Source organism: Sinohyriopsis cumingii, chromosome 2 (assembly GCF_028554795.1).
Source record: "Sinohyriopsis cumingii isolate HCF-2022 chromosome 2, ASM2855479v2, whole genome shotgun sequence".
Lineage (NCBI taxonomy): Eukaryota > Metazoa > Mollusca > Bivalvia > Unionida > Unionidae > Sinohyriopsis > Sinohyriopsis cumingii.
Window position 1 is genome coordinate 128,241,832 of NC_142962.1, and position 26,629 is coordinate 128,268,460.

The window sequence follows — 26,629 nt, forward strand, 5'->3', positions numbered from 1 at the left end:
CCAGGATCCTGCCTTGTGTCACTGGGAATGTTTTATACCAGTGGACCAGTACATTGAAACCTCTTTCCAAACAATTCCTTCTTTGTCTTTGGAATAATGTAATTTTTACTTGTAATAGACCTTAAATTTTAAGTACCATCAGCACCCATTTGGTGAAAGATATTACATAGATAGACATGAATTGCTTTCCAAGACATTTTGTATAAAAAGTTGGCCTTTTCTAAAGAATATTCTTTCATATACTGGTAAAAATACTGTATAATTCATAGCATACTGAAAACTGCCAATACACTGTTCTAGAATTAAATGACATGCCCTCTTTTGAAATCTTTAATGTTTTGTTATTCTTGAATTCAAGGAATTACCCCAAATTACATTACAATAGTCCAAACATGGCTAAATATAACTTCCAAACATGGCTAAGTATAACTTTCATAAAAGATGACCCTTTACTGAAAAGAAATGAATGTTCTGATTTTATTAAGTAGCGAATGATGATTTGCCTTTTTTGAAACATGCTTCATGTAAACAGACCATGTTAGCATATTATCTACAAATACACCAACATGCTTCATGTAAACAGACCGTGTTAGAGGATTATCTACAAATACACCAACATGCTTCATGTAAACAGACCGTGTTAGAGGATTATCTACAAATACACCAACATGCTTCATGTAAACAGACCGTGTTAGAGGATTATCTACAAATACACCAACATGCTTCATGTAAACAGACCGTGTTAGAGGATTATCTACAAATACACCAACATGCTTCATGTAAACAGACCGTGTTAGAGGATTATCTACAAATACACCAACATGCTTCATGTAAACAGACCGTGTTAGAGTATTATCTACAAATACACCAACATGCTTCATGTAAACAGACCGTGTTAGAGTATTATCTACAAATACACCAACATGCTTCATGTAAACAGACCGTGTTAGAATATTATCTACAAATACACCAACATGCTTCATGTAAACAGACCGTGTTAGCATATTATCTACAAATACACCAACATGCTTCATGTAAACAGACCGTGTTAGAGGATTATCTACAAATACACCAACATGCTTCATGTAAACAGACCGTGTTAGAATATTATCTACAAATACACCAACATGCTTCATGTAAACAGACCGTGTTAGAGGATTATCTACAAATACACCAACATGCTTCATGTAAACAGACCGTGTTAGAATATTATCTACAAATACACCAACATGCTTCATGTAAACAGACCGTGTTAGAGTATTATCTACAAATACACCAACATGCTTCATGTAAACAGACCGTGTTAGAGTATTATCTACAAATACACCAACATGCTTCATGTAAACAGACCGTGTTAGAGGATTATCTACAAATACACCAACATGCTTCATGTAAACAGACCGTGTTAGAGGATTATCTACAAATACACCAACATGCTTCATGTAAACAGACCGTGTTAGAGGATAATCTACAAATACACCAACATGCTTCATGTAAACAGACCGTGTTAGAGGATTATCTACAAATACACCAACATGCTTCATGTAAACAGACCGTGTTAGAATATTATCTACAAATACACCAACATGCTACATGTAAACAGACCGTGTTAGAGTATTATCTACAAATACACCAACATGCTTCATGTAAACAGACCGTGTTAGAATATTATCTACAAATACACCAACATGCTTCATGTAAACAGACCGTGTTAGAGTATTATCTACAAATACACCAACATGCTTCATGTAAACAGACCGTGTTAGAGGATTATCTACAAATACACCAAAATTTTATCATGATAGGTCATATTAAAGTTAACATCGTCAAATAGAACTTGTAATTTGTCTCTATCTAGTCTTGCTCTTTTTTGTTTTGCTGTAACTATAAAGCAGGACTTCTATTTTTTTCTGCATTTATAATCATGCTATTTTTCCTGCTCTATACTTTAAGTCTGTTAAGAACATCTTGTAATTTATTTACAAGTTCAGTTTTGATTTTACCTAAGATGTGTAGTGTTATCTGCACAGAGCAGGAAACTGAATTTATAAATTGAATGAATAATCAGAGGTCTGAGGATACGGCTCTATTGTACTTCACAATTAATACTTTTTTGCTTCAGAATGGTGACCATTTAAGGATATTTTCTGTACTACTAAACTGAACTATTTATGATTTTAAGACTGATAACAAAAATAAGTAAAACATTTCAATGCAACAAAAGAAACAGTTGGTGACGTCCTTTAAGCAAGGGATGTTGATGTTGATGATGCTGATGAAGATGATGATGCTGCTGATGATGATGATGATGATAATGGTAGGCTTCACATGATAGATGCAATCACAGAGAAATCGTTGGGAATATGGGCACAACAAAAGCTATAAATGTCACAAGAAAATTGGGAAAACATAAAAATATACTAACAGTTGTGAGTTACAATATGCATATCATGCTTACACCCAGTACAAGAAATAAACTGTTCATTTTTTTATACAAAATTTGTTGTTTTCTACTGTATATAGAATTGATAAATAGGCAACACAAAGTAGACCTGACCATGGGAATGTCAGTCCTGACATCTGCATACATCCAGGAATACATACACATTTTAACTACAGCACATATTTTCCATATATAAAATGGACAAAATATATCTACTAATGGTTAGAATCACTTTATTTTTCAAAATGGGTGAGGAAACCTGCACAAAATATAAAGCCCCAGGAGGGGAGTACAAGTTTGTTTTTAAATGCAATTTAGGCCTGGATGGAATAAATTGAGACCTAGGAATGGGAATGTAAAGAAGTACATACCCTTTGAAAAGTAAAGAAGAACCCCATCCAAAATCACTCTTTAGCTCTAATGTTCAAACTTACATTTGAGTTTTTTTAATATGAAAATACCCAAAATACAGAATGGGGTGGGTGTGGGTGAATACAAACAGATATATGTGTGTGTGATTTGGATTATTATCTTAGCTTTAGCAATGTTTTCAGTCAAATCACTACAATGTTTGCAGTGTGGCAGTTTATAGTGATATCTAGCACTGGGGCATCATGCCGCAGACATGTACCTTCTTGTCCCACTTAGTCACATTATCCTGACACCAGGCCAACAAGTCCTAATGCTAATCTCTTAACGCTGAGTGCCTAACAAGGCAGCTGCTAGTATCATTTTAATAAGTCTTTGGTATGACTTGACCAGGATTTGAACCCACGACCTCAATTTTATGAGGCAGATGCTGTAACCATTTAGGCCACCACAGCAGTCCAAAACACAGATATAGCCCGTAAAAGTTTTAACAATTTTTCATAGCTATAAGTCTAGATATGTCCACACAAAAACAAAAAAGGCAACACGTGTAAGAAATACATACACTACAAAAGAAAAATTTACCATAATTGCTTATGCAAAAAAATACAGAAACAAAGCTGATGGGAGGGAGTTCAATGAAGGAGCATCTTCTATTAGAGAGCAGAGTTTATGACTGATGAGGGCAGTGATTTTTGAAGAGTGATGATGAAGAAGAATTTAAAGGATCTGAGGCAACATCCTCAACTTCATCAATAAGGTTAGTTTTAAAATGGCCCATTTAGGGCCAACCTTAACACTTTTTTCATCAGATCCTTTAACATAATTACTGGTCATGACTGGGTGCTGCATACTAGCAAGAAAGACCAAAGAAACAGTTATGTACTGGCTTTTGTAAACAATTAAAAGACTGTGTAATAAATGACAATCAGTGCACAATCCAAAATGCCTTGAGTATTGTCACACTACAAAATGAGCCTTATTATTAATATTTAAAAAAATGTTATCAGATCACATGCACATTATCTAGCAGGACTAAGCTTTTTACCACATTTTTGAATGAATATAGGGGTAGATGCTATACACGCCAAAATACTGTAAATTAAAGTATTATTTTTCTGCCTTTTTGCATTGGACACAACTTTAATTCCACAATTATTCTACATTTCTAATCAAAGAGAACAAACAAATGCAAAGTAAAGTTATTAAAATTTACAGATTATTGCTCCTTTAAAATTTCAAAATGTAAACAAATAAATTGGCTTATTTAGTACTTGCAAATACAAGTCAGGGTCAATGTTTTATATAGGTAAGGAATATCAAAATACATAAAATAATGATAAAATGGCAAAATGTATCAGATTAACATATATGCTTGTGTACAAGTTGGGTTCCACTGCAAACAACATACACTATGACCTGGGTATATATTATTTCTTATCTTGTTAAGCCGAGATAACTATATAGACCAAGATCTGCCAGTGCATAATTCAATAGCAAATCTGGGGTCTATGCATTGTTAGGCTGGACGAAGTTTTGTATGTAAGTATTTACAGTATGCTTCAAAAACAGTAAATTCTTACTCACAAAGGCATATAACCTTTATTCATTTTCTATGAGTGAAAATAAAACATAAATCAAAACTATATATGAGAATATTCTGTTACAATACAAGCATTAAAGTAAATCATGAAAATACCTTAGGATATATGAATATAAATATCATTGGAATAAAAGTATTCATTTAATACCCACCGTGTGAACAAAATATAATAATTAGGTTAAAATTTCATGCGATTAAAATCATCACCACGAAATGAATGGTATATGGGTATTGTCCATAAAAAAATATCTTCATTCAGAAAAGGAAATCAATAGAAGAAGGTAATAAATGCGCCTTCCTTGTATTGATTTTTGAATGTGTAAATATTAATAAAATCAAAAACATTGCTTCAAAACTATTCCCAAAAATGTTTAAAACGTAGTCGTACTTTTCTAAATGAACAAAATTTGTAGGACAGGGACTGTGCACATCAGCGGTCGATTAAATTGAACTGAAGGCATTTTCATCACATAGTGCACCATTCTTTTGTTGACAATCACTATTCTATTTCACTTCTAGAAAATGCACTTAATAAGTGAAAAAGGGAGTGCTTTCGCACATGTCATGCTCCAACATAGTATGCCTATGACTTCTCTGACATAATGGGCTTCAATGATAGAAAATGCTTTAAAAAAAATAGAACCGATTTCAATTTTAAAATAATCCACTTAAACAAAACAATGCAATAAATCAGTTAGACTGTGGCGTGGATTTGATAGTGTACAAGTTGGTAAAATCTAATTGAGTAAACATAAAGTGGCATTACCAATAAAAGAAACTGGCCATCAACTTGTACTTTTAATGTTAACAACCAATACATTCCCCCACATGGTTCACAATAGACTCCATGGTCAATACAGCTAAACTGTTTAAAGAAAATAATGATATACCCTAGGAGGCTGTATTCATTTCATGTGAATATTAGGGGTCAATCCCCATCCTTGCCAGGTCTACATCAAACATTATGTCATCAACATTTTAATCTAGAAATACTAAATAAGCCATAAAACTTAACTTGGTGTTTTGAGTAATAAATGCTAGTCCATCATGGGATACCTTACTCGAAATGCTAGTCCATCCTGGGATATCTTGCTCAAAATTTAAGTCCCGACTGGGATTTCTTACTCAAACTGTTAGTCCAGACTGGGATATCTTACTTTAAATCTACACATGATGACTTTTGATTGGTCAGAATATTTCTGAGTAAGTTCTGGAAACAAATAAAGTTTCATCACAGAGGGGCCAAATTTACAGACATGTATAAGTTGGGAAATTAAAATCTGATTTCTCATCACACACAAAGTCAAGTTTTTGGCCCTTACTAAGCTTTCTGTGGAGTTGCCATCTTTAGAGGAAAGTTTTGACAGACTGCTGAATATGTTTGCGACAAACTGGACATTTTCGAAAGGCTGGTGCACAAAGTTCACAACTGACTAAATGGCCACATGGAAGAAAAATTACTCTAACTGAATTCTCCATGCAGATTTTACATGTTGTCTGCTCCTTCAGCCTTTTATTTTCCTCTTCCAACTCTTCATAGTCTGAAAAAAAATTACACAATTTGAAAAGTCTAAGAATTTTGTTCTGGTTTTCTGAGGAAACTCTTCACAGACTGAGGAAAGCAATTAGATATGACGAGAAATCAAGGATTCAAGATAATTGTAATGTAATATTTTGTACAAATTTGTGTTATAGTGAAATGCAAATATGTAATTTTGAAACATCGACCATTTCTCAAAATATAAACCATCACATTAAAACACTAACTGGTAAAAGTTCAAGATTGCTTTAGTGAAAGTCACATTTTAAAAAGCACCCAACATGCTGATAAATTTTTAATTGAAAGTATCAATAAACTTAAAGAAGAAAATGCAACTAAAGTGATAACCATCCACAAATTATTTTGAGCAGAGGTCATGCTGGACTACAACTTTAGAGCAAAGTGTTTTATCTCTCCTAGCTAAATAGGGCCAAGTAATGGGAAAACTGGGAAATTCCAAGTTAATGGCAAAATTATGACATGGCATAATAAGTTCATCCACAACTGATGTTCTACTGGCTTTGCTAGTTAAGAAGTATTAAATTACACAAAATATTCATCATTTTTTATGAAAATACAAAGCATATTTAATCCTTCATCATGATAACTGATGCATCACTGTGCTACTATTATCACTGTAAAAAGTTCTGAAGTAAAAAGCAACAAAACTGAATTTTCTAGGATAACACTTTGAAAAAGAACTAGTGATAGAAGACAGGAGTCTCTGCCTGAGGCCCAAGACACCGGAACCATTTCCTGATAGTCTTTGTATAACAGATATCCTTTCTGTTATAACGGTACCAATTGCACAAACGAAGATAGGTGGAGCTTAAGGTGTAGGGAAATAAACAACAAAACTAGATGTGACTGGTGGATGATGTAGGAGCTGTAGTTTCTGTCAGGCTATAAAACACTGAGTCTCTTGCCAACTTGAGAGATTATGTTAATTCATAACAAATCATGTTTTATATTTTTTTATGACTTTTTTTTACAAATGTGATACACATCACTGAAAATGTACCTTTGTAACTGGATAGCTCTTACCCCAGTTTAGTTCCAGCAGAGTTATCTCTCTTAAATACAATGGAGTACCTGGTTCTGTCCTTGTTAAATTGACAATCTAACATTGTTCTCTATGACAGTGTGTGACATGCATGCTGTAGTAGGATAGAATGTATATTTATTTCACCAAACATTAGCACTGAGGTCTATGTCTATTTTACCTGCAAAAAATGATTTAAAAAAAACTTTTGTTATTGTACGGTATGCCACAAACTGGGATAGAAAACACTGTCCATTTAGTTGTTGTAGATCACTTTATATCATAGACAATGTTCTGGTATGAGTAAATTTAAGTAATTTATTCAAGATTTTGTATTCCTTCCCACTTTTCTTTAAATTGTCTTCCAATAATTGTTCCTTTTTGTACACTATCTTGCCCTGAAATTCTTCATGCAGTTTATTTAGATAAGTTCTTTAACATTCCCTTTTGTAGTAGTACCAGGAATACCTAAGGACAAGAGCAGTTTTTTTAAGTCAGCATTTCCCACTGACATCTGCATAAAGCCCAGTTATAACCTACTATTGTCTTTCAATCAATTTGAGTTATTTCTGTCCAACTGTTCTTTTGGAATTTCCATATTAGGTCAAACATTACCGACTGATAACCATATTAGTCACATATTGCCCATTCCTTCCATTCAAGTCCACACTGTTCTTGAAATTTTGCATCCCATTGCAAGATTCCAAATTGTCATGAGATCGTAACTGCATGTTTATGGAAGGCTGCACTCTACATGCCAGCATTGTAGAAAACATGAACTGTGTGATAAAAGACCCCTCCTAAAAAATTAAATCACTGAATTTTAGGTTTGCACCTTATCAATAATTTAGTTTTGGATAATTTACTTGTATGCAAGTTAATACATGTTTTCATGAATTAATTTATATTACATGGATAATATATTAAAGGAAATAAAATTACCACACCATATGTATATCAATTGGTTATCTCCCTTACACCACACAAGACAAGAAATAAAAACACATTTTCAGTGGATGGTTATGAAAATAAAGAGAAGATTTGTGAAGTGTTATATTAACCCTCTTGATCCAAATGTAATTTCTCACAGTAATGTTTAAAAGCTCTAAAAATTGAGAAAGTGTTTTTGTTTGGATTAGGTATTTTTAAGTCCTATTTTTGTTAATTTTATGTGCAGGAGAAATACAAAATATTCGCATCTAATTATAATCTAAATTAGTCACCCTTTAATTTCTGATGGGAATGCACACTGCTTCACCTGAAATGTTGGCGCTTGTAAGGGGATGTTGTAGTATAGGTGCCTTTGGACTGTCCTCGGACCCATAAAGCACTGCCTCCACATATTTGCTTATGGTATGATGATCAAACTTCCTCTTCTCATTTTTTATATATTGCTTTTGTCTCCTTTAATTCCTTTATCAGCTACATCTCCCTTTTAGATGCACACTATCTTCCTGTTTTTAATTTGATTTGCAATGTTGATTGTTTATCTTTGGCATTTTTCTGTATTCCCCACATTTTACCACAAATCCAACATAAGTGCTTAGAAAAGCTTTCATCTACTATATTTAGTAACAGACTGGCTTATTGTATAATTTTTATTCAATGCACAGAGGAGGAATGCTTTCTATCTGTGTTACAAAGAGGATGGGTAGGCTGACCTTTGTGAAGGGATGGGGGGATAGTGACCTCGTGTATATGCAGTTGGTGAATTGTTCAAATCTTATACTTTATAACAGGATTGGGTCATGTCCACCTATCTCTGATATTAAGTTCTGTGTCTATCAAACCAATTTAAAGTCCTTTCTTTTGGATGAAATCTTATTTTGAAGTAATAGAGGTATATACTAATCAGCACACTGACCTCTGACCTAGTTATTACACAATAAGATACAATGTGATTTATCCCATATCACCCATGTAAAGTTCTGTAAGTACTGATGTAAATAAAATATAATTCATAATTAAAACAATTTGATTTATTCCCAAAACGTTGTTTGGTAATAAAGCACAAATATGAAAACAGCAGCTGAATTAGTTAATGACCGTTGAAATTACACATTAATATGAGACACAGCTTGGTACATCATAAAATTGTTTGTGGCAAGTGAGACTAAGTACACTTGTTACTTGTACAGTTCTCAGCTATATCATAGATTACTGAAATAATTAAAGTCGGCTATAGGTATAATAGTACGAAATGTACAACCCCAAGTGGGCAGAGCTTAAGGTGTGGGGAACATTGTATTCAGAAATAAATAAAACTAGCAGTAATTGGAAGATTCTTTAAGAGCTGCTGTTTCTGTAAGGCGTAATTAAGTTGATTCATATTGAGATCATATTTTGTATTTTCATGGTTTTTAAAAAAAACTATGATACGCATTGAAAATGGAGCAGTTATGACTGGACAACTCAATGGGGTACCTGATTCTGTCCTTGCCAAACTGGCAATCTAACATTTTTCTCTATGTCTGTGTGTGACATGCTTGCAGAGGTAGGATATAAAGTATATTTATTTCACCAAACATTAGCATTGAGGTCTATGGAAAAACAACTGGTATTGTGATACCTACTGTACTCAAAACACCCATCAAGCTTTTCACTCATTACCTATTTAAAAATAATGGGACCGATTCAAAATTTTTGATCACTAAGCCCAGTTTTGTTGCCACAGAAATATAAAAACAGATGGCAAATGTTGAGAAAAAAATGGACATTTTACTTACAGCAATTAACTAGTAAACATGAATTACGAAAAAGGGTAAATTTTAGCAGTACATGTACATGTAGCTGTCTGGGACAACTGCCAACAATCTTTCTCTGCCTCAGCCATAGGTCAGACTTGTCTTCTGCACTGTTTGGGATTTTCTAAACCATCTTTCTCTATTGTGCCTGGTCTCAGATTCAGTTATAAATGACCTTGACCTTCATTATCTTCTGATGATAGTTTATATTAATAAAACCTTAGTCAAGTTTATATTTGTTGTAGTTCAACTGACTATAATTTGACTGTCTACTATAATATTTTGCCATCTGTTTCCATATTTACATTCTTTTGAATCTGTACCATCAACTAAGCTTAAATTTATAGGTTATATATTAGACTAGTGACTGACCTGAAATTTGTTGTTTTAATATGCTGTGAACCATACCCGTCACATGTAGAGATGGCCATATTTTGTTGGGGCAAGCAGTCTCACAAAGGAAAATGAATTATGAAATGAATTCAGTTACACATGCCAAATGGTTTTAGTGCAAAACATGGCATATGCAAAAATTAATTTCTTTCAGGGAAACAATTTTGTGTGGTGTTGTGAAAAATAGTTGTTTCCTTGATAAGTACATTCATTTAGCTTCTGTAATCTTACAGGGTGGAACATTTTTCATGGAAGCTATAAATCTGTGATATGAAGCAGCTGCAAAATCTAACAAAATTGGTGACACCGTGAATATTAATTAAATCACACAATTTGTAAATTAAAAGTCGTGATGTCATTTTTTAGCTGCCACATCATGATTCTTAAGGTCATCAGATGTTGACCAATGGACACCCAATGTTGATCAATGGACACCAGATTTGGACCAGTGGACACGAGAAAATGACCAATGGACAATATTTTAAGGAATTTAGACATTCTACTATTTATTTTGGAGCTGTCAATCATTTTAATTTTGTTAGAATCATTCCTACTGTAAACCACAGAATACACAATTACAATCAAGAATGCCTGATTCTGATTTTTTTTGCTGGTCAGATACAATTTTATGAAGTCAAACCACAACTTAAATATTGGTGTATCCAGATCAGTGAAATGCTTGTAATGTATTTTTGTGAATGTGTACCCAAGTGATTCTGTCACAAAGGTAACTGAATATCAGCTCCTCTGAAGTCAAATCAGTTTGGCACTTTCAAAATGAGAAACTTTAAGTACGATGTCAAAATGTAAGGCAACCAATGAGGATTATATTCTACTAAGATGAAGAAAACTAAAATGATGTGTGCTACAATAAATAAAAATGGAAATATGTTTGAAAGTATCAATATTAGAGGCACACAATAAATTTGCAGACTAATTTTAACTGACTTCAGCATGTCACATGGCATACAAGATTAACAAGATTTTTTTCAATAAGGTTTAATTTTGCAATTATTTATATTTACATTTTTTAAACTTCACTTTAATTCTGCACCATATAACTAGTATTCTGCTGACATTGCCATTAGATCTCAATACTTAAATCGACTAGTGGACACACATACACACACATTCACACACACAACTTTTTTTACCAATCCTGTAACTTCTACCACTGTTCTACCATTGGCATACATGGATTGTCACTAAAATCACTGAAAATTCTGACATGCCATCCTCTAGAGCAGGGTTATCAAACATGCGGCCCACCAAACTGTATCCTGTGGCCCGCAAAATGATTGGTGTCACAAGGTGTCATGAGAGATAACAAAGGAAGTGCAGCCAATGGGCCATTGAAAATGCCCTCATGGTGTTGTTTGGCAGCAGACAGCTGCCATAGAGGTTTTTTTTAAAAAAACAATATGAATTAAAAATAAATAGGATAGTCAATATGTAGCTGTATCAGTCTAAATTCATTTTATATATAAAAAAACATATCACAATGACCTTGATCTTTGACATAAAAATTGAAGTGACCTCTTTCTTATCCAACAAGTAATTTACAAACTTCATAGAAGGTCCAGGGTCAAGAGCTGAAATTTTTGTGCAGAGACCATTTTAAAACTTTTGATCCCAGTGACCCTTAGTTATTTTTGTATTATTTTGCCCTCAAAATCAAATGGTTTCTAATTTACATAAAGTACAAGTTGATCGAAACATTGATCTATGTCTGCAATAAGGAACTAATGTCATTGTGTGGAAACCATTTTGGTTCTGGCAGTGAGTGATCTTGACCTATGACCTTTAACTTTCAAATCACTAGACTTTTTCCTTACCCCAATAGAAAGCTTCTACAAGGTTCTGTCTGGGTCTGTAATGGATACTATTATTCTTCATAGGTCACAGTGACCATGACCTTTTAAGTTTTAATCTCCAAAACTGACTTCTTTCTTTCATTAAGAACTTGTAATGTCTGGCAAAGGTAGTTAGTTGCTGTAGAACTGAAGTTAATGTGTAGAAGAAAAAAATGCTGATGGACAGACAAACCAGCAGTATCATAGCATAATATCCTCCACTTGAAGGCGTGCATATTAAAAACACCTTGGTATCTTGTCGAATGGTGTTATTTTGTAAACATTTACAGTAATATTTTTTCTGAGACTTTTGGAGTAGTCTTCTCATTCTGTTTTCCATGCGTATATCTGTGCTTCTTTTTCAAAGAAAACACATAATATTTTATGGAATTGAATGTCTCACCTCCAAAACTGAATTATAATGCACTCTCAGTTGCATATGATTTCAAATTGTTTCACAAAATCTTCCAATAAAATCTCAACACTAACAATACTGATGTTCATACTGCTGTAAATGTGATATATATCTCACATTCCAATATGAGAAAGCCTTGTGAGATCCACCTATCCCATAAACTTGCACTAAATGACACTTTAGAGGACATCATTGTACTTATGACATCATTAATGTCCGCAATTTCTTAAATCAATTTTAAGTATTAAAAAGACAAATTCAGCTATCTCTTTAAGTCTTTCTTTAATAATAAATTCCTTGTTATAGACTGAATTTCTCACACACCTTCTAATAATCTGAAGACATTTTATTTCTGTGAGTAGATCCATATTAATGATATACCACCATCTTTTTTCCAACAGTCATTATGTATTAGTGTGGGATAGGAAATACACCTCTTGGTATAAGAATCTGAAGGCATGAACTTGGCAAGGCCTTATTTCCTCCCTTAAAAATATGACTTTTGGGTGGGATTTCCCATTCCACACCAACACATCTGATGTTTTCTAAGGACCATTCTTAAATAGATCCTTGTTATTATTCATGTATTACAAAAACAAGGCTAAGGTGGGCAAACAACCATGCAACAACAAAGAACATAATTCACTACAATGTAATTTGAATTTCACTGTCAAGCTGCCACCACTTCCACTAACACACAAAAACCCAGAAGAAAAACTATACAGTGCTGAAGTAGCTTACATAAGGTTTACTAAAACTGATTTTCATCATATATTCATTAATTTATATACTTATTTGTCTTCTTACTCAAATCATTTACCATATATATTCTTATCTGTGAATATACTGTATGTGTGGTATTGTTTTTAGACATAGGTATTATTTATATTCATTTCATCATTAATTGGGTGTTTCTTACAATTTCTTTTGAGTTCATACAGATGAACATGTGCTTAATATGTTGCTGTAAGTAACTGTGATATGATGTCAGTGATGATGATGGTGGCGATGATGGTAATGATTATTGTTTTTATTTTTATTGTCAGGTAACCTGGTATGGTATTGACACAAATGTCAATAATCAAACATAAATTCAAAGATGCTGTTTTGAAGTTTTGTGGGTGTGTGAGTTATAACTTCATCATGATGAGAATATAAATAAGTTATGAGTTTGTATTAGAAAACCAGAGAAACTGTTCTTGGATTGACTGTTCATTGTTACATTAAAAATACCACAAATAAAGTTTGATGTTGACATTTTCAAATGAAATGGCTGCTTGATCAACCAAGGATAATGTCGTTCCTGATCTTGGTGACTTAAGGCAACAATCCATTGACTGCATAGCTCCTTCTTCAAAGATGGAATATACTGGAACTTTAAATCTCATGGATTTTAGCATTTCCATTACAGAACAGAACACAACAATAATTAGCAGTAACCATTAATGATGCAATTGCTATTGTAATTGCACCTAGCTTAACCTTGTCTAAAACTTTATGAACTGGGATTATATATACATGTATATACATGATTAAGTTCTAACAAGAGTCTATTACTCTCACTTTCCAGCAGTACAAGGAAAGCAAAAACCAAAGAAGGCTAGGTCACCATGACCAATCAATGGAGAAAATGAGGTTGGGACCTAAATCTGTAATTTTATTACCCCTGTAAGTACCTTGGGATCCCATGAGATGGAATTGGTCACGTGATGAGTAAGTGAATGGTCCAGCGTCAAGGAGTCAATACTTTGTGTTTTTCTTGAGCTTTAAAATTTTGCGATTCCAGTAATTTACAGCTGAACTTTCATGCAAATTTGAAATCAGCATGGGGCAGAAACTTCCTCTACCATTTAAGACCTTATACAGTCATAACTGTACCATACTTCGTTGTTTCATCATTTTTGAGTGTGTCGTCTCTTGCACAGCTTTGCACAATGGCAGAATCGGGACAAAGCCAAAGGTATCCTGTTAATATGGGGCATGGACTATTGCGAGAAATATTGCAAAATAGAGCCAAGCAGCGTTTAGCTGATAAGGCCAAAGATTTCTCCATCATGGTTGCAACAAAACGCAATGATTCCCAAGGGGGAATAACTATGCTAAATGATAGCCCTGTTGTGGCATCAAAATCAAGGAGAAATCCTGCATCTACTGATAAGGGGACCGTGCCATTCACCATGTGACTGTGAAATCTCAAGAGAGAGTTGGTGATGTGGGACCATCAGCTTGAATTACTGACAAATTTTCAGCTACAGTAACAACTTTGAAGGCACAAGTTGACAGTCTTAGCAAAAAAAACATGGCTGATATGCTGGGATTTGATGAAATGACACGGAAATGTATACAGATGTAAACAGTTCAGCATAACGAGGGAAGTGATCTTTCTAACACCAGTGCAGAAAGTGAGGAAGATGTCAATGATTTCGAGCATGACTTTCAAAACTTAGTAACATCACCACCATATTTACCCTCAGAGAATGAAGGCAATAACATCCTGAAAGAACTTTCCGACTTTATGAAGTGCATGAACATTGTGGGCCGCCCATTCAGGAGAGCTTTGCCAAAGTTGTGAATGCAAGATTCAGGGCCCAAATAGCACAAGATAAATTTAAGGATTTGAGCGAAAAATATTCAAGGCCACAAAATTGCCAAAATTTAAGTGTGCCTAAAGTACAAATCCCGAAACTTGGGCAAAAATTAACAAAGCTCCAAAACAAATCGATGCCAAGCTCCAAAAGTTCCAAGGAACTGTTGCTAAAGCTAGTGCTCCCCTTCTCAGGCTCATGGATGAATTACTACATAATAAGTTAGATGGTACACCTGCAAATGTAAATAAACTGATTGCAGATGCATGGTGATGTATTGCGGGTGCTTTTTTCTGGATCTTGTGACATGTCTCATAAGAGGAAGGAACTCATCAAGCCTGAACTCCATTACAGTTATCAATCTCTCTGTGCACCCCAAAAAATGGTAACTGACCTCCTGTTTGGAGATGATCTGCCTACAAAAGTTAAATATATTGCAGATGTTCAGCAGATGGGGAACAAAGTGTCTGGAAAGCTCTTGGCTTCAAACACTGGAAGATACTCAAATTATAAAGGTGCTCAAGCAGGACCCAAGTCTTTTTTAGTCAAGATGGGGGCCAGGTCCCAGCCCTATCAATGGCAACCATACCAACAGGGACCACAGAACCTCAAAAAGAGGAGATCTTACAAACCCCATCAAGATTTGTGAACTGAAGCAGTGTTGCATCTTCCACAAAAACTGTAAGTAGCAGTTTTCCCATTCATGAGAGCAGTTTCTTTCCCAGCCTTATATATTATGCCAGAAAATTTTGTTGTTGGTAAAGTTAGTTGGTGTGCTAAAAAATGTCAGAAGATAACCTCTGATGCATGGATTTTATCTAATCTGAAAGGTTATAGACTGGAACTCGATAGCAGCCCAGTCCAAACTTGTATTCCAAAACAGAAAATTCTCTGACAAAGACTTTGCTGTAATTACAACTGAAATTTATGAACTGCTGAAAAAGGGAGAGAATAAACTTTGCCTGTGTAAAGTACTTGTCTAACATTTTCACTAGACAAAATCATGATGGGAGCATCTGAGTTATTATTATCAAAAGTGAGAGTTCTCTTATAGGATGGGGAGGGGTAAATGAGACAGACGATGTTAAAACTGGTGGTTGCTGGAGTAGTACTGAGAAAATGAGCCACATCAATGTTTTAGTAATGCAGGCCTGCTTCCTGACATTAAAGTCTCTCTGTGGATACAAATATAACTTACACATTAGGATCCTCATGGATAATACTGTAGCTGTTACCTACATTAACAAAATGGGAGGTAGGAAGAGATTACTAGATCAAATGGCCCGTGATATTTGGTTTTGGTATATAGAAAGACAGATCTGGTTGAGTGTTTGACATCTTCCTGGGAAGAATAATGCAGAAGCAGATCACCTATCTAGGAATTTCGATGATGATGCAGAGTGGATGTTAAACAAAGCGATCTTTAATAAAATTCATGCAGTATTTGGACAGTTTGATATTGATATGTTGGCCTCTAGATTAAATCATCAAATTCACAAATACATGTCATATAGACCAGACCCACATGCATGGGCCATTGATGCTTTCTCTATGACGTACTCAGACCTAATTTTATATATGTTCCCACCTTTTAGCCCGGTGGGACGTGTTCTTCAGAAGATAGGAGACGACTGTGCAGAAGTGGTTCTTGTAGCACCATTGTGGACAACACAGCCCTTGTTTTCCTGCCTTTTGCAACAAATTGTTCAGCAATCATACATTCTTCCACAGATTTGCTTCCTGTTGACCTTGCCTCATGATCCACTCAAAGAACATCAACTGCAGAAAACCCGGCTAGTTGGGTTTTGCTTATCAGGAAAGCCTTGTTCTGTAAATGCATATCAGGACAAGCTGCCAGTGTCATACTCGACTCATGGAGAGAATCTACAGGGAAACAATATTGGACACATCTCCAAAAATGGTTGCACTTTTCAGTTGGGAAACTTATTGATCCCCTTGATCCACCTGTAAATTTGGTCCTGGCTTTCCTGACAGAGCTGTTTGACTCTGCTTTAGGTTACAGTTCCATCAACACTGCCATATCTGCTATATATAGTTTAGTTAAATTGAGTAGTAATGTTGACCTAGGTAATAATGTTATCATAAAAATATTTTTGGAGGGTTTTTTCTACATAGGCCATGTTTGCCAAGATATGGCATAACCTGTGATGCGAGAAATGTGCTTCAGCATCTGAAAAAATTGTTTCCCATGGGGAACATTTCTTTAAAACATGTGACTCAGAAACTAGTGATCTGTTGGCCTTACTTAGTGGCCAGAGATGCCAAACTTTGCATGTCATAAATATTGATGATATTACTATTTGTTCTGATAGAGTTGTTGTTAGAATTAGGGACCTTTTGAAGCAAAGTAAACCTAGTCAACATCTATCACAAATGAAATTTTCTGTGTATCATGATAAAAGACTATGTATAGTTGAAAGCTTACAAGAATACATCAGTAGAACATCTTCCCTTTGGGGAAATGAGAAAAAAATGATTGATAACCACACAACCTCCTTTTAGAGCTGTTGCTTAAAGCACCATAGCTAGATGGATCAAGACTGTTATGAAGGAGGCAGGGATTGATACATTCATTTTTGTGGCCCACAGCACTAGAGCTGCATCAAGCACTGCTGCACCTAAAATGAAACTGTCTTTGCATACTATTATTAAGACTATAGGATGCAGTAATGATTGTACTTTCCACAAATTCTATCATAAACCTGTATCAGATAGCTTAGATTTCAGCAGTGTTGTGCTTGGGAAGTCCCAGCTATAAAAAATTTTGATTCAATCTCAGATGCTTATATATTGTTCTTTATAGTTTTATCTAGTATCACAAATATATATTTTACTTTTTTTCTACATTGTTGTGCTTGGATGCATAAACTCTGAAATCTCATGGGATCCCAAGGCACTTACAGGGGAAATAAAATTTCACAATTAAACAAGACTTACCAAATTCACAGTTTGATTGGGATTTTATGAACCTGTAAGTGCCTGAGGGATCACATGCCCACCAAAATGCAAATTAATTATCTTCATGCATATCCCACCCTATTGTTGTTCTCTGAGGCATCCAAGCTGATCATGCTCTAAAGACTGACTCATCATGTGACCAATTCCATCTCATGTGATCCCTCAGCACTTACAGGTTCATAAAATCCAAATCAAACTGCGACTTTGGTAAGTCTTGTTTATTGTGAAATTCTTCTAAACATTCAACACATGAATAAACTGCACATAAACTTTATAAACATTTAATGTACGAATTACCTTTATTTTCCATCTCTTCTGTGTCTAAGGAGTGAAAGTTTTCATCTTCATCAATTAATGCAGCAACTGCCTGAGCATGGGCCCCTGGCCCATCTGAATGACCTCCATCTGCCCCACTGGGTCTTGGCTCTCCTTTCTCAGACCCATCATTATTTTGAGCTGCAGTCTCATTGCTCACACCACCCTCTGACACTCCTGGTAGGTAAATGCAAAAAAAATCAAATGAGTTCTTGATTAAAAATTTCTTATTACTAAAAATTTGGTACCTGATATGATGAAATTTGATTATCACACAAAGTCATGCTTTATTAATAATCTACCTTTTTGAAAAAAGCAGGAGACAAGCAATTTGCACATTAACTGTGATAAAAACTCAGTTTACTTCTAAAAAAAACCAGAATAATATGTGCTGATAGCATTTGTCCACTTTCTTGATATGTAAATCTGATGCAGAATGAAAAAATCCTAGTGAAAATAAACATTAAAAAAGACAACAATTTTCCCAGTAATTTTCCATTACATTCAAACCATATACTCATTTCTGAGTTGATCATATGACAAATGTAATCAGATAAACAGAACACTGTACCCACATGGTTATGCATAACTGAGCAAGTTTGTATTCTGATTCCAAAATATTCCCATCTGTACCTAACCATTATCTGACACACATGTACCATGTCCCCAAATATAGTCCCTGTCTTATGACACCCACAATTGCAAACCACTACATATACCATAATCATCCCAGACAATTTATGCTGATTGCTACATTACTAATATAGAGCATGAATTTGAGCAAAATACCCTCAATGGCATATTATACGTCTGCACTATGTTCAAAAGTCCTCCATGCAGGTAACTAAAGCTTTTGTTCAGACACCACTTTTTTCTATTAGTCACAGTGAGCCTCACCTTTGACCTTTGATCCCCAAGTCAACAGTCTTCTTCCTTACTCCATGTGTAAACCATCCACAAAGTTTGATTCACGTATGTGATACAGAAATGATTTTTAATGTACTAGAACTATATTTTTCTTTCAGACACAGTGACCATGGTCTTTGACTTTTTGAACCCCAGATCAATAGGCTTCCTCCATATCCTAAGTGCATGCCATCTACAAAAATTGTTGCAAGTATGTCATATAAAATTAATGCTATTGTGCAGAAATATTTTTTATCCTTTCAGTCACTGTAATCCTGGCCTTTGACCTTTTGACTCTAAAAGTGGTATTTTTTCTTTCTTATTCCATGCATAAGACATCCCCAAAAGATGGTAACTATAGATGATGTAGAACTAAAATTATTGTGCAGAAACCATTTTTCTTCTTTCATTTAGTGATTTTGACTTTCACTCCAATTTTCCTTACCCTAGGTGCAAGTCATCTCTACAGGGTTTGGTAACCATAGATGGTGGAGAACTCAATTTGTTGAGCAGATATCATTTTTATTCAAAGTCATACTTACCTTGGCATCTAACCTCAAAATTGTTTGAAGTTTTTCCATGTACAAGTGCAAGCCAGTCACAAATTTTGGCAGCTGTAGATGGTAATGAACTCAAGTCATTGTGCATAAGCCATGTTTCTTTCAGTCACAGTGACCTTGACCTTTAATCATATAATCAACAGGGGTTTCAGCAATGTTCAGAGCTTTACAATATGGAGGAGGGGGAACAAATAGTCTGAGCATAGCAATAAGTGCAACTGGAAATGAATGCTTTATGTTCATTTTCATAAGACAATGATCAAACAGTTTGGGCATTTAATGTTGGTTGGCACATCTGTCAGATTAAAGGTAACAAAAGATGTGCCTTATTCATTTTCTTTTCTGCACCACTTTTAGCACATCAGTATTTTTTTTTGTTGATTCGGTGTTCACTTTTGTGCAAAAAAAATGCCACAATGTCATATCCTCACTAAAACACCGCATACTATATAGTTTTATCATGAAAACCCCATGTCAAAATGATTTTCCAGTAATGAAAACTGGTGATAAGATTTTCAGGATGGCCATATCAGGTGTCAAATCAGCACCATGTTTGTTATGGACAAACTAGACATCACAAGAAGTCTTCTTATGAAACCCTATATCAATGTCACTTTCTTTTTTCACAGAAGTATAGTGACAAGATTTTCAACATGGTTGCCTTGGTGGCCATATAGTATGTCATATTGGGACCATTTTTATCTGGGACCAACAAAACATAAGAAGTCTTTAAGTAAAACTCCATGTTGATATGACCAGCCATTCTGAAGGAGTAGCTTATAAAACAAGACATTCAAGATGATTGCTGTGGTAGCCATTAGAGTGCATAGTATGCTGGTTTACTGCAGTATTTTTATCCAGTGGTACATACCATGATACTTTTTCACTGTACTGGTACTTCAGCAGTTTCCTTTAGTAAGGAATGTAAATAAATTCCTGAGTAATCTTGTTATTACTTTAAACATATTCACAGTGTGTGTTCATTATTCACGACAAAATAATTACAAAATGAGCATGTATGTATGTATGTATGTATGTATGTATGTATGTATGTACGTACGTATGTACGTACGTACGTAGGTATGTATGTATATTGTACAAAGATTTTGAAATAGTGAGTTCAGTTCATCCTATGCCGCAAATGTGAAGTGCTTTTGATGGGAAGAACCAAATACTTCCAGTGCACAGACAATGTGTTGCAGCATTGTCTGTGTATAAATACCTCACCGTAAGACTAAATCTTTACATTACGGAGGAACATCTTGTCAGCTGTAGAGGTATGTGAGTTATTAATTTCTTGTGCATAAGTTATGACTATTATACTACCACATTTATTTCTGTATATTTCCTATGTAGCTTTGGCTTACATAGTATCATGCAAATATTTTCTATTCGTTTATGACTTAGCAGGAGATTTATATTAGCATTATATAAAGTTGCGATTTTAAGAAACATTTAGTACCATAGAATTCTTGTCGGGCATGGTTAGGTTCACTTCTGAACTTGTGTATTGTTTTGTAATTATTGTGCCGATAATGTAATCTGTGTAGCTTAAGATATATAACGTCATTATGTTTTATTTTATATGCCCATGTCATGCATAGTACATGGCGTTAGATGTATTTTCAGCTGACCAGAGTGACCAGAGTGATTGGAATCACAGCTGTATAGCTGACCAGAGTGATCAGAGTTATCAGAGTGATCGGAGTTGACATGGTACCAGCTGGAGAGCTAACCATAGCAGTTGATCATATCAGCTGTGAAGCTGAACCATAGCAGCTGTAGAGCTGAGTAAACAGTGTTGCTGGTCGAGTAGCAGGTGATCGGGCATTGCTGACTGAGACTGGTGGGCGCTTATTACTTGATTGACCAACCTGGAATACTGACTGCTTGACTGACCAGTGTGATTGGTAGCCAAGTGTGCTGGTGACAGAGTGTGTAACTCCATACATGTAAAAAGTTGGGAAGAACCACAGTACTAAGAAATAGGCAAGGGATCAAGGGGGCTGCCTCAGCCCCCTTGTGGGTCCAGGGCAAAGCCCTGGTGTGGGGTCTAGGTGGGCTAACCCTCCCTGAAGCTAAAAAAGTAGTAATTTTGATACTACATTTCTGCATGAAAATTGTAACTGAACAATCCAAAATTCTGATTCTTTAATATGATGCATGCATCCAATGAATCATTAATACATAAATTTCTCATTGTACAGTTGGGGGGAAAAAATGCTTCCTTTATCTGAACACAATTGTTCCATTATTATTCTATAAATGTGAAAATCCAGGAGCTGAACATAAAATTAAAATGGAAATATTTGATACATTATAAATCAGGATTTTGCTTCAAATCTTTGAGTCTCTTTCGGATAATAATTATGACACTTGCTTACTCTAAAATGCTGATATTAAACAAATTCATTCACTTAGTCAACAAATAATATTTTTTCAGTCTTAAATCTATTAGGATGCACTGCTTTTATAAGTTGATTGCCTTATATGTATCAAAGTAATTTTCCTGTTCTCACCATGAAGGTTGGCCAGCATATACATTGTATAAAGCTGCTAATATAGACAACACATTTTCCTCCATAAAGGACCAGCTTTGAAGTTTCAATTCAGGAAAAAGAAGCATACACTTCTCTTATGCATTTGTAACTCTAATGAAGTGGAGAGTAGGAAAAAAATATACAGTTACTGTCTGTGAATTTAGCATGGGCTAAACTCCAATTGTCCTGACTGGTGGTTTACCAAGCAAAGATAATTTTTTTATTTAAAAAATTAATCTGTCTTTGAAGCAAAGGGGGGTGGAATACAGAAAACAACAGTAGAATGACATACATGGAGGTAAAGAATCAGCTGAGGTGTCTCACTCAAATAAGTCAGTGCTCTCTATCCACTATCATTCCTATGAGGCAAATGTAGGAATTGAATAGTAGTGGAATATAATGACTAAGTTATTTGTAAACAATTTAATGACTGAGTTTCTTGGGTTTCCATAGAGTGCATAGAGCTACGGAGTGAAGTATGAACTTCATGATTCAGCAGAACACATCCGAGGAGCTTCATGTGAATTGAAAACTTCCATTTGTTCACTCAACAGTAAATCAGTTAAAAATTTAGTATTCCTAAGCATTGATGTTTTTGCTACTAAATGCTTTCCAACCACTTTAATCCCCTACCCATAGCCCCTCCCCAAAACTCAACAGATTTGCACAATTTAGAAGATCGACCTGTGGGGACTTTCTAAAGACAGAATTTCCATCACATGATGGAGAACTTTCACCCATGAAGGTGAGAAGGAAGTCTGGGGTAAGCAGGTTACTAATTATTAATTACTTTACATGTAGGACTCAAGACACCTCACTTATATGTTTTAGTCACTAATCTAAAGTGAGGATAAAGTTCTCAGTAATTATCTGAAATTCATTCTGTTTGTTTACAGCCTACATTTTCCCTTGTATTTTATTAGTGCAGATTTATCTCTTATGAACCGCAACAAAGAAAACAATTGTTACATGGAACCACCTTCTCACTTATATCCATGCAACTATGTATTGACCCCCCCACTCCATAATGCTTGATTAGTAAAGCGAATGGTACACATTGTGCTTTGTTATTACAGAGTTATCTCCCATGAGCTACAGAGAAACACAGAAAACAAGTGTTACACAGAACCTGCTGTCTCACCTGTATTCATGTAATCGTGTATCCCCCCCCCCCCCAACAGCTGACTTGCAAATTCTTTAGAAAGAAACCTTCAACCATCACTGCTGAAAGAGTGTTAAGTACATCTCAAAATGCTTACTTGGGTGAAACAAATTTTTGAAGGTATAAATAGTTTTATGTAAAGTCTAACCATCTCTTGGCTTTGACCCATCATTCTTATTTCCATTGCCTCCAGCAATGGCATTGTGTCTTTGACCCTCATCTTGCCTCTGTGTATGGCCTGACCCACTGGTAATCTGTGTTGATCCTGAGGCTGAGGTTGAAACAGATGTTATGCTAGAGGTTCCCTGTGAGGAAGAGGTACAATGCAATTAATATTTTAATTCCTGGCAGACAGAATTATCCCACAATTTTAAAGTAGAAAATCTCACATATCTGGGATGCACTACTATGTAGTTGCACTTGCATTGTTTATGGAAATACAGAATTTCATATAAGACAATTAAATGTAGTATTTTTTATTTTGCTGTGGTTTTTAATTGCTGTCCTATATTCTGTGTAGTAACAAAACGTAGGCGGGAATTCATGGATTTTACTAAACACTGAGTTATCAGTTCCTAATTATACTAAGGGCTTTATCAGCATCCTAAGTAATAAAACTACAGGCAGGAATACACAGACTTTGCTGAACATCAGGTAGAGTGAGAAAACCATCCCATGACACATTCTCTTTTGCAAATTAAATATGAAGTATAACCAAATAATTTGCCTATATCAGAAATAAAAGTTGCCAAAATATTCACATATAAAAGCTGACACATCCCATACATACACAACACAGGAAATGAGAGACATCTGTTGAAAGTATACCTAAATTTAAAATAATTAGCTTTGGTGATCAATTTTCCTGTCATATCACTATGATGTCTGCAGTGTGGCAGTTTATAGTGATGTCTAGCACTGGGGCACTATGCCACATACATGTAGCATCATGTCCTACCTGGTCACATTATCTTGCCATCAGGCTGACCTGTCCTAACACTAACCTTAATGCTGAGCACCAAGCAAGGCAGCTCTTAGTACCATTTTTATAAGTCTTTGGTACGACTTTGGATGGGGTTCGAACCCACAACCTCCCCCATCCAAGGTGGATGCTCTAACCACTTAGGCCACCAGTGCGTCAAGAGAGATGTGTTAATTGGATGCCATTGAATGAGAGAGAGTTGATCTTAAGCAGTTGCTGAAAACTCCTGCAGCTAAAGAACACAGAGTTGCAGGTAATGGGTATGTTCTTTATATTAAACTAACCACAATTTTACATAAAATTAAACAATAATGCAGAGAGAATAAATAGCAAAAGTTATGGATTAAAGATGGGTGGCTCCATGAGTGGATATGCATAGTCTCAACATCACAAAATGTGACTACATTAACTAGGAATTTAATCATCAGCTATTCAGTTAAATGAAAATAATCTTTAAATTCCTTTACGCAAGATTCTCCACCTTCAAAAGAAATAACTCCACAAGTTTGCAAGGTGCTAATGTGGAGCTGTTTTCCTTAGTTTTCTCCACCCCCACCATGAGCAATGACAAATCACATGAGCTCTACTGTATCCCCAATCATAATGTATGGAAATTATCAGCATTCAAGTAGGCTTCACCAATACATTACCTTTTAAACTTAAGTTTCTCATCATGAGAAAAAAACCTTATATATAAGTATAAAGAAAATGTGTTAGAGAGGATTAAAACTACAAGATATTAATACTAAATTTACTGTGAATATTGTACTGTACTCTTATAAATTAAGATATTTAAATTATAAATAATTATTTCTCAGAGAGGATCAATGGGCATAAATCAACAGTGCACCAGATTCCATTGTAAAGAGGTAGTCCACTCTGGCTAAGGCAAAATTAAAATCCTAAATGTGTCTCCTTAATTTTAATTCCTAACTAGAAATAGAACAGTATTGTCAATAGAAATACGCTGTCTAGAAATAGAACAGTATTGTCAATAGAAATACACTGTCTAGAAATAGAACTGTATTGTCAATAGAAATACATTGTCTAGAAACAGAACAGTACTATCAATAGAAATACACTGTCTAGAAATAGAACAGTACTGTCAATAGAAATACACTGTCTAGAAATAGAACAGTATTGTCAATAGAAATACACTGTCTAGAAATAGAACATTATTGTCAATAGAAATATGATGTCTAGAAATAGAACAGTACTATCAATAGAAATACACTGTCTAGAAACAGAACAGTACTGTCAAACAAAAATCAGTAGCAACGATATAGAGAGGTATCATAAATACTAACTGTTGTTGAGCTGGTTGCCATAGAAACTGAGGTCATCATCATGGCAACTGATGAATTTAGGGAGGATGCTGAAGTCATAATTGCTGCTGATTGCTGCACAGCAGTCTGGGTAACTGCAGGTGAGCCACCTAAGTTAAGACGTTCTATTAAAGTAGGTAGTGCTGGTGGTTGTACATCGCCAGGACGACGGGGTCGGCTGGCTTCCTCTTCTTGTTGTTGTCTCTCAATGTCTTCCTCTTTCCAGATGAATTCAAGGACTTCCAGTGCAGTAATCTCAGCACCAGGTTCTGAAAGTGAAAATATTATATTACCATACATTATGTAATAGATCTCCACACATTCTGCATAAAGAATTTATTGTCAAGCCCTCTAATGTGGTTCATTATGCAATGCAGACATCTTTTATATTGATAAAAATACTGTGCATCTCAAGTACATGACGTTGTATTGTCCACCACCTTCTGATACAGTACTGTGTATTTCATGTCTAATGAGGAGTTTGTGGATTCTTTTTATACAGTACTGTGTATTTCATGTCTAACGAGGAGTTTGTGAATTTTTTTTATACAGTACTGTGTATTTCATGTCTAATAAGGAGTTTGTGGACTCTTTTGATACAGTACTGTAAATTTGTGGATTATTTCAATACAGGACTGAATATTGCATGTCTATTGAGGAATTTGTGAATTCTTTTGATACAGTACTGTGTATTTCATGTCTAATGAGGAGTTTGTGGATTATTTCAATACAGGACTGAATATTGCATGTCTATTTAAGAATTTGTGAATTCTTTTGATACAGTACTGTGTATTTCATGTCTAATGAGGAGTTTGTGGATTCTTTCAATACAGAACTGAATATTGTATGTCTATTGAGGAATTCTTTTGATAC

At 34.9% G+C, this 26,629-nt stretch overlaps 1 protein-coding gene across 1 annotated transcript in view; it reads right to left on the reverse strand.

Annotated features, from left to right (window-relative positions):
- Positions 1–1,699: 1,699 nt before the first annotated feature.
- LOC149805802 (baculoviral IAP repeat-containing protein 3-like) overlaps positions 1,700–26,629 on the reverse strand; it is a 39,746-nt gene continuing 14,816 nt past the window's right edge. The window contains exons 5-8 of the mRNA XM_089950504.1: positions 25,739–26,025; positions 23,598–23,754; positions 18,264–18,458; positions 1,700–5,956 (exon numbers count right to left, since the gene is read on the reverse strand). Of these exons, the coding sequence (XP_089806630.1) occupies positions 5,763–5,956; positions 18,264–18,458; positions 23,598–23,754; positions 25,739–26,025 (833 nt within the window). The 3' untranslated portion in view covers positions 1,700–5,762. The remainder of the gene's footprint in view (positions 5,957–18,263; positions 18,459–23,597; positions 23,755–25,738; positions 26,026–26,629) is intronic.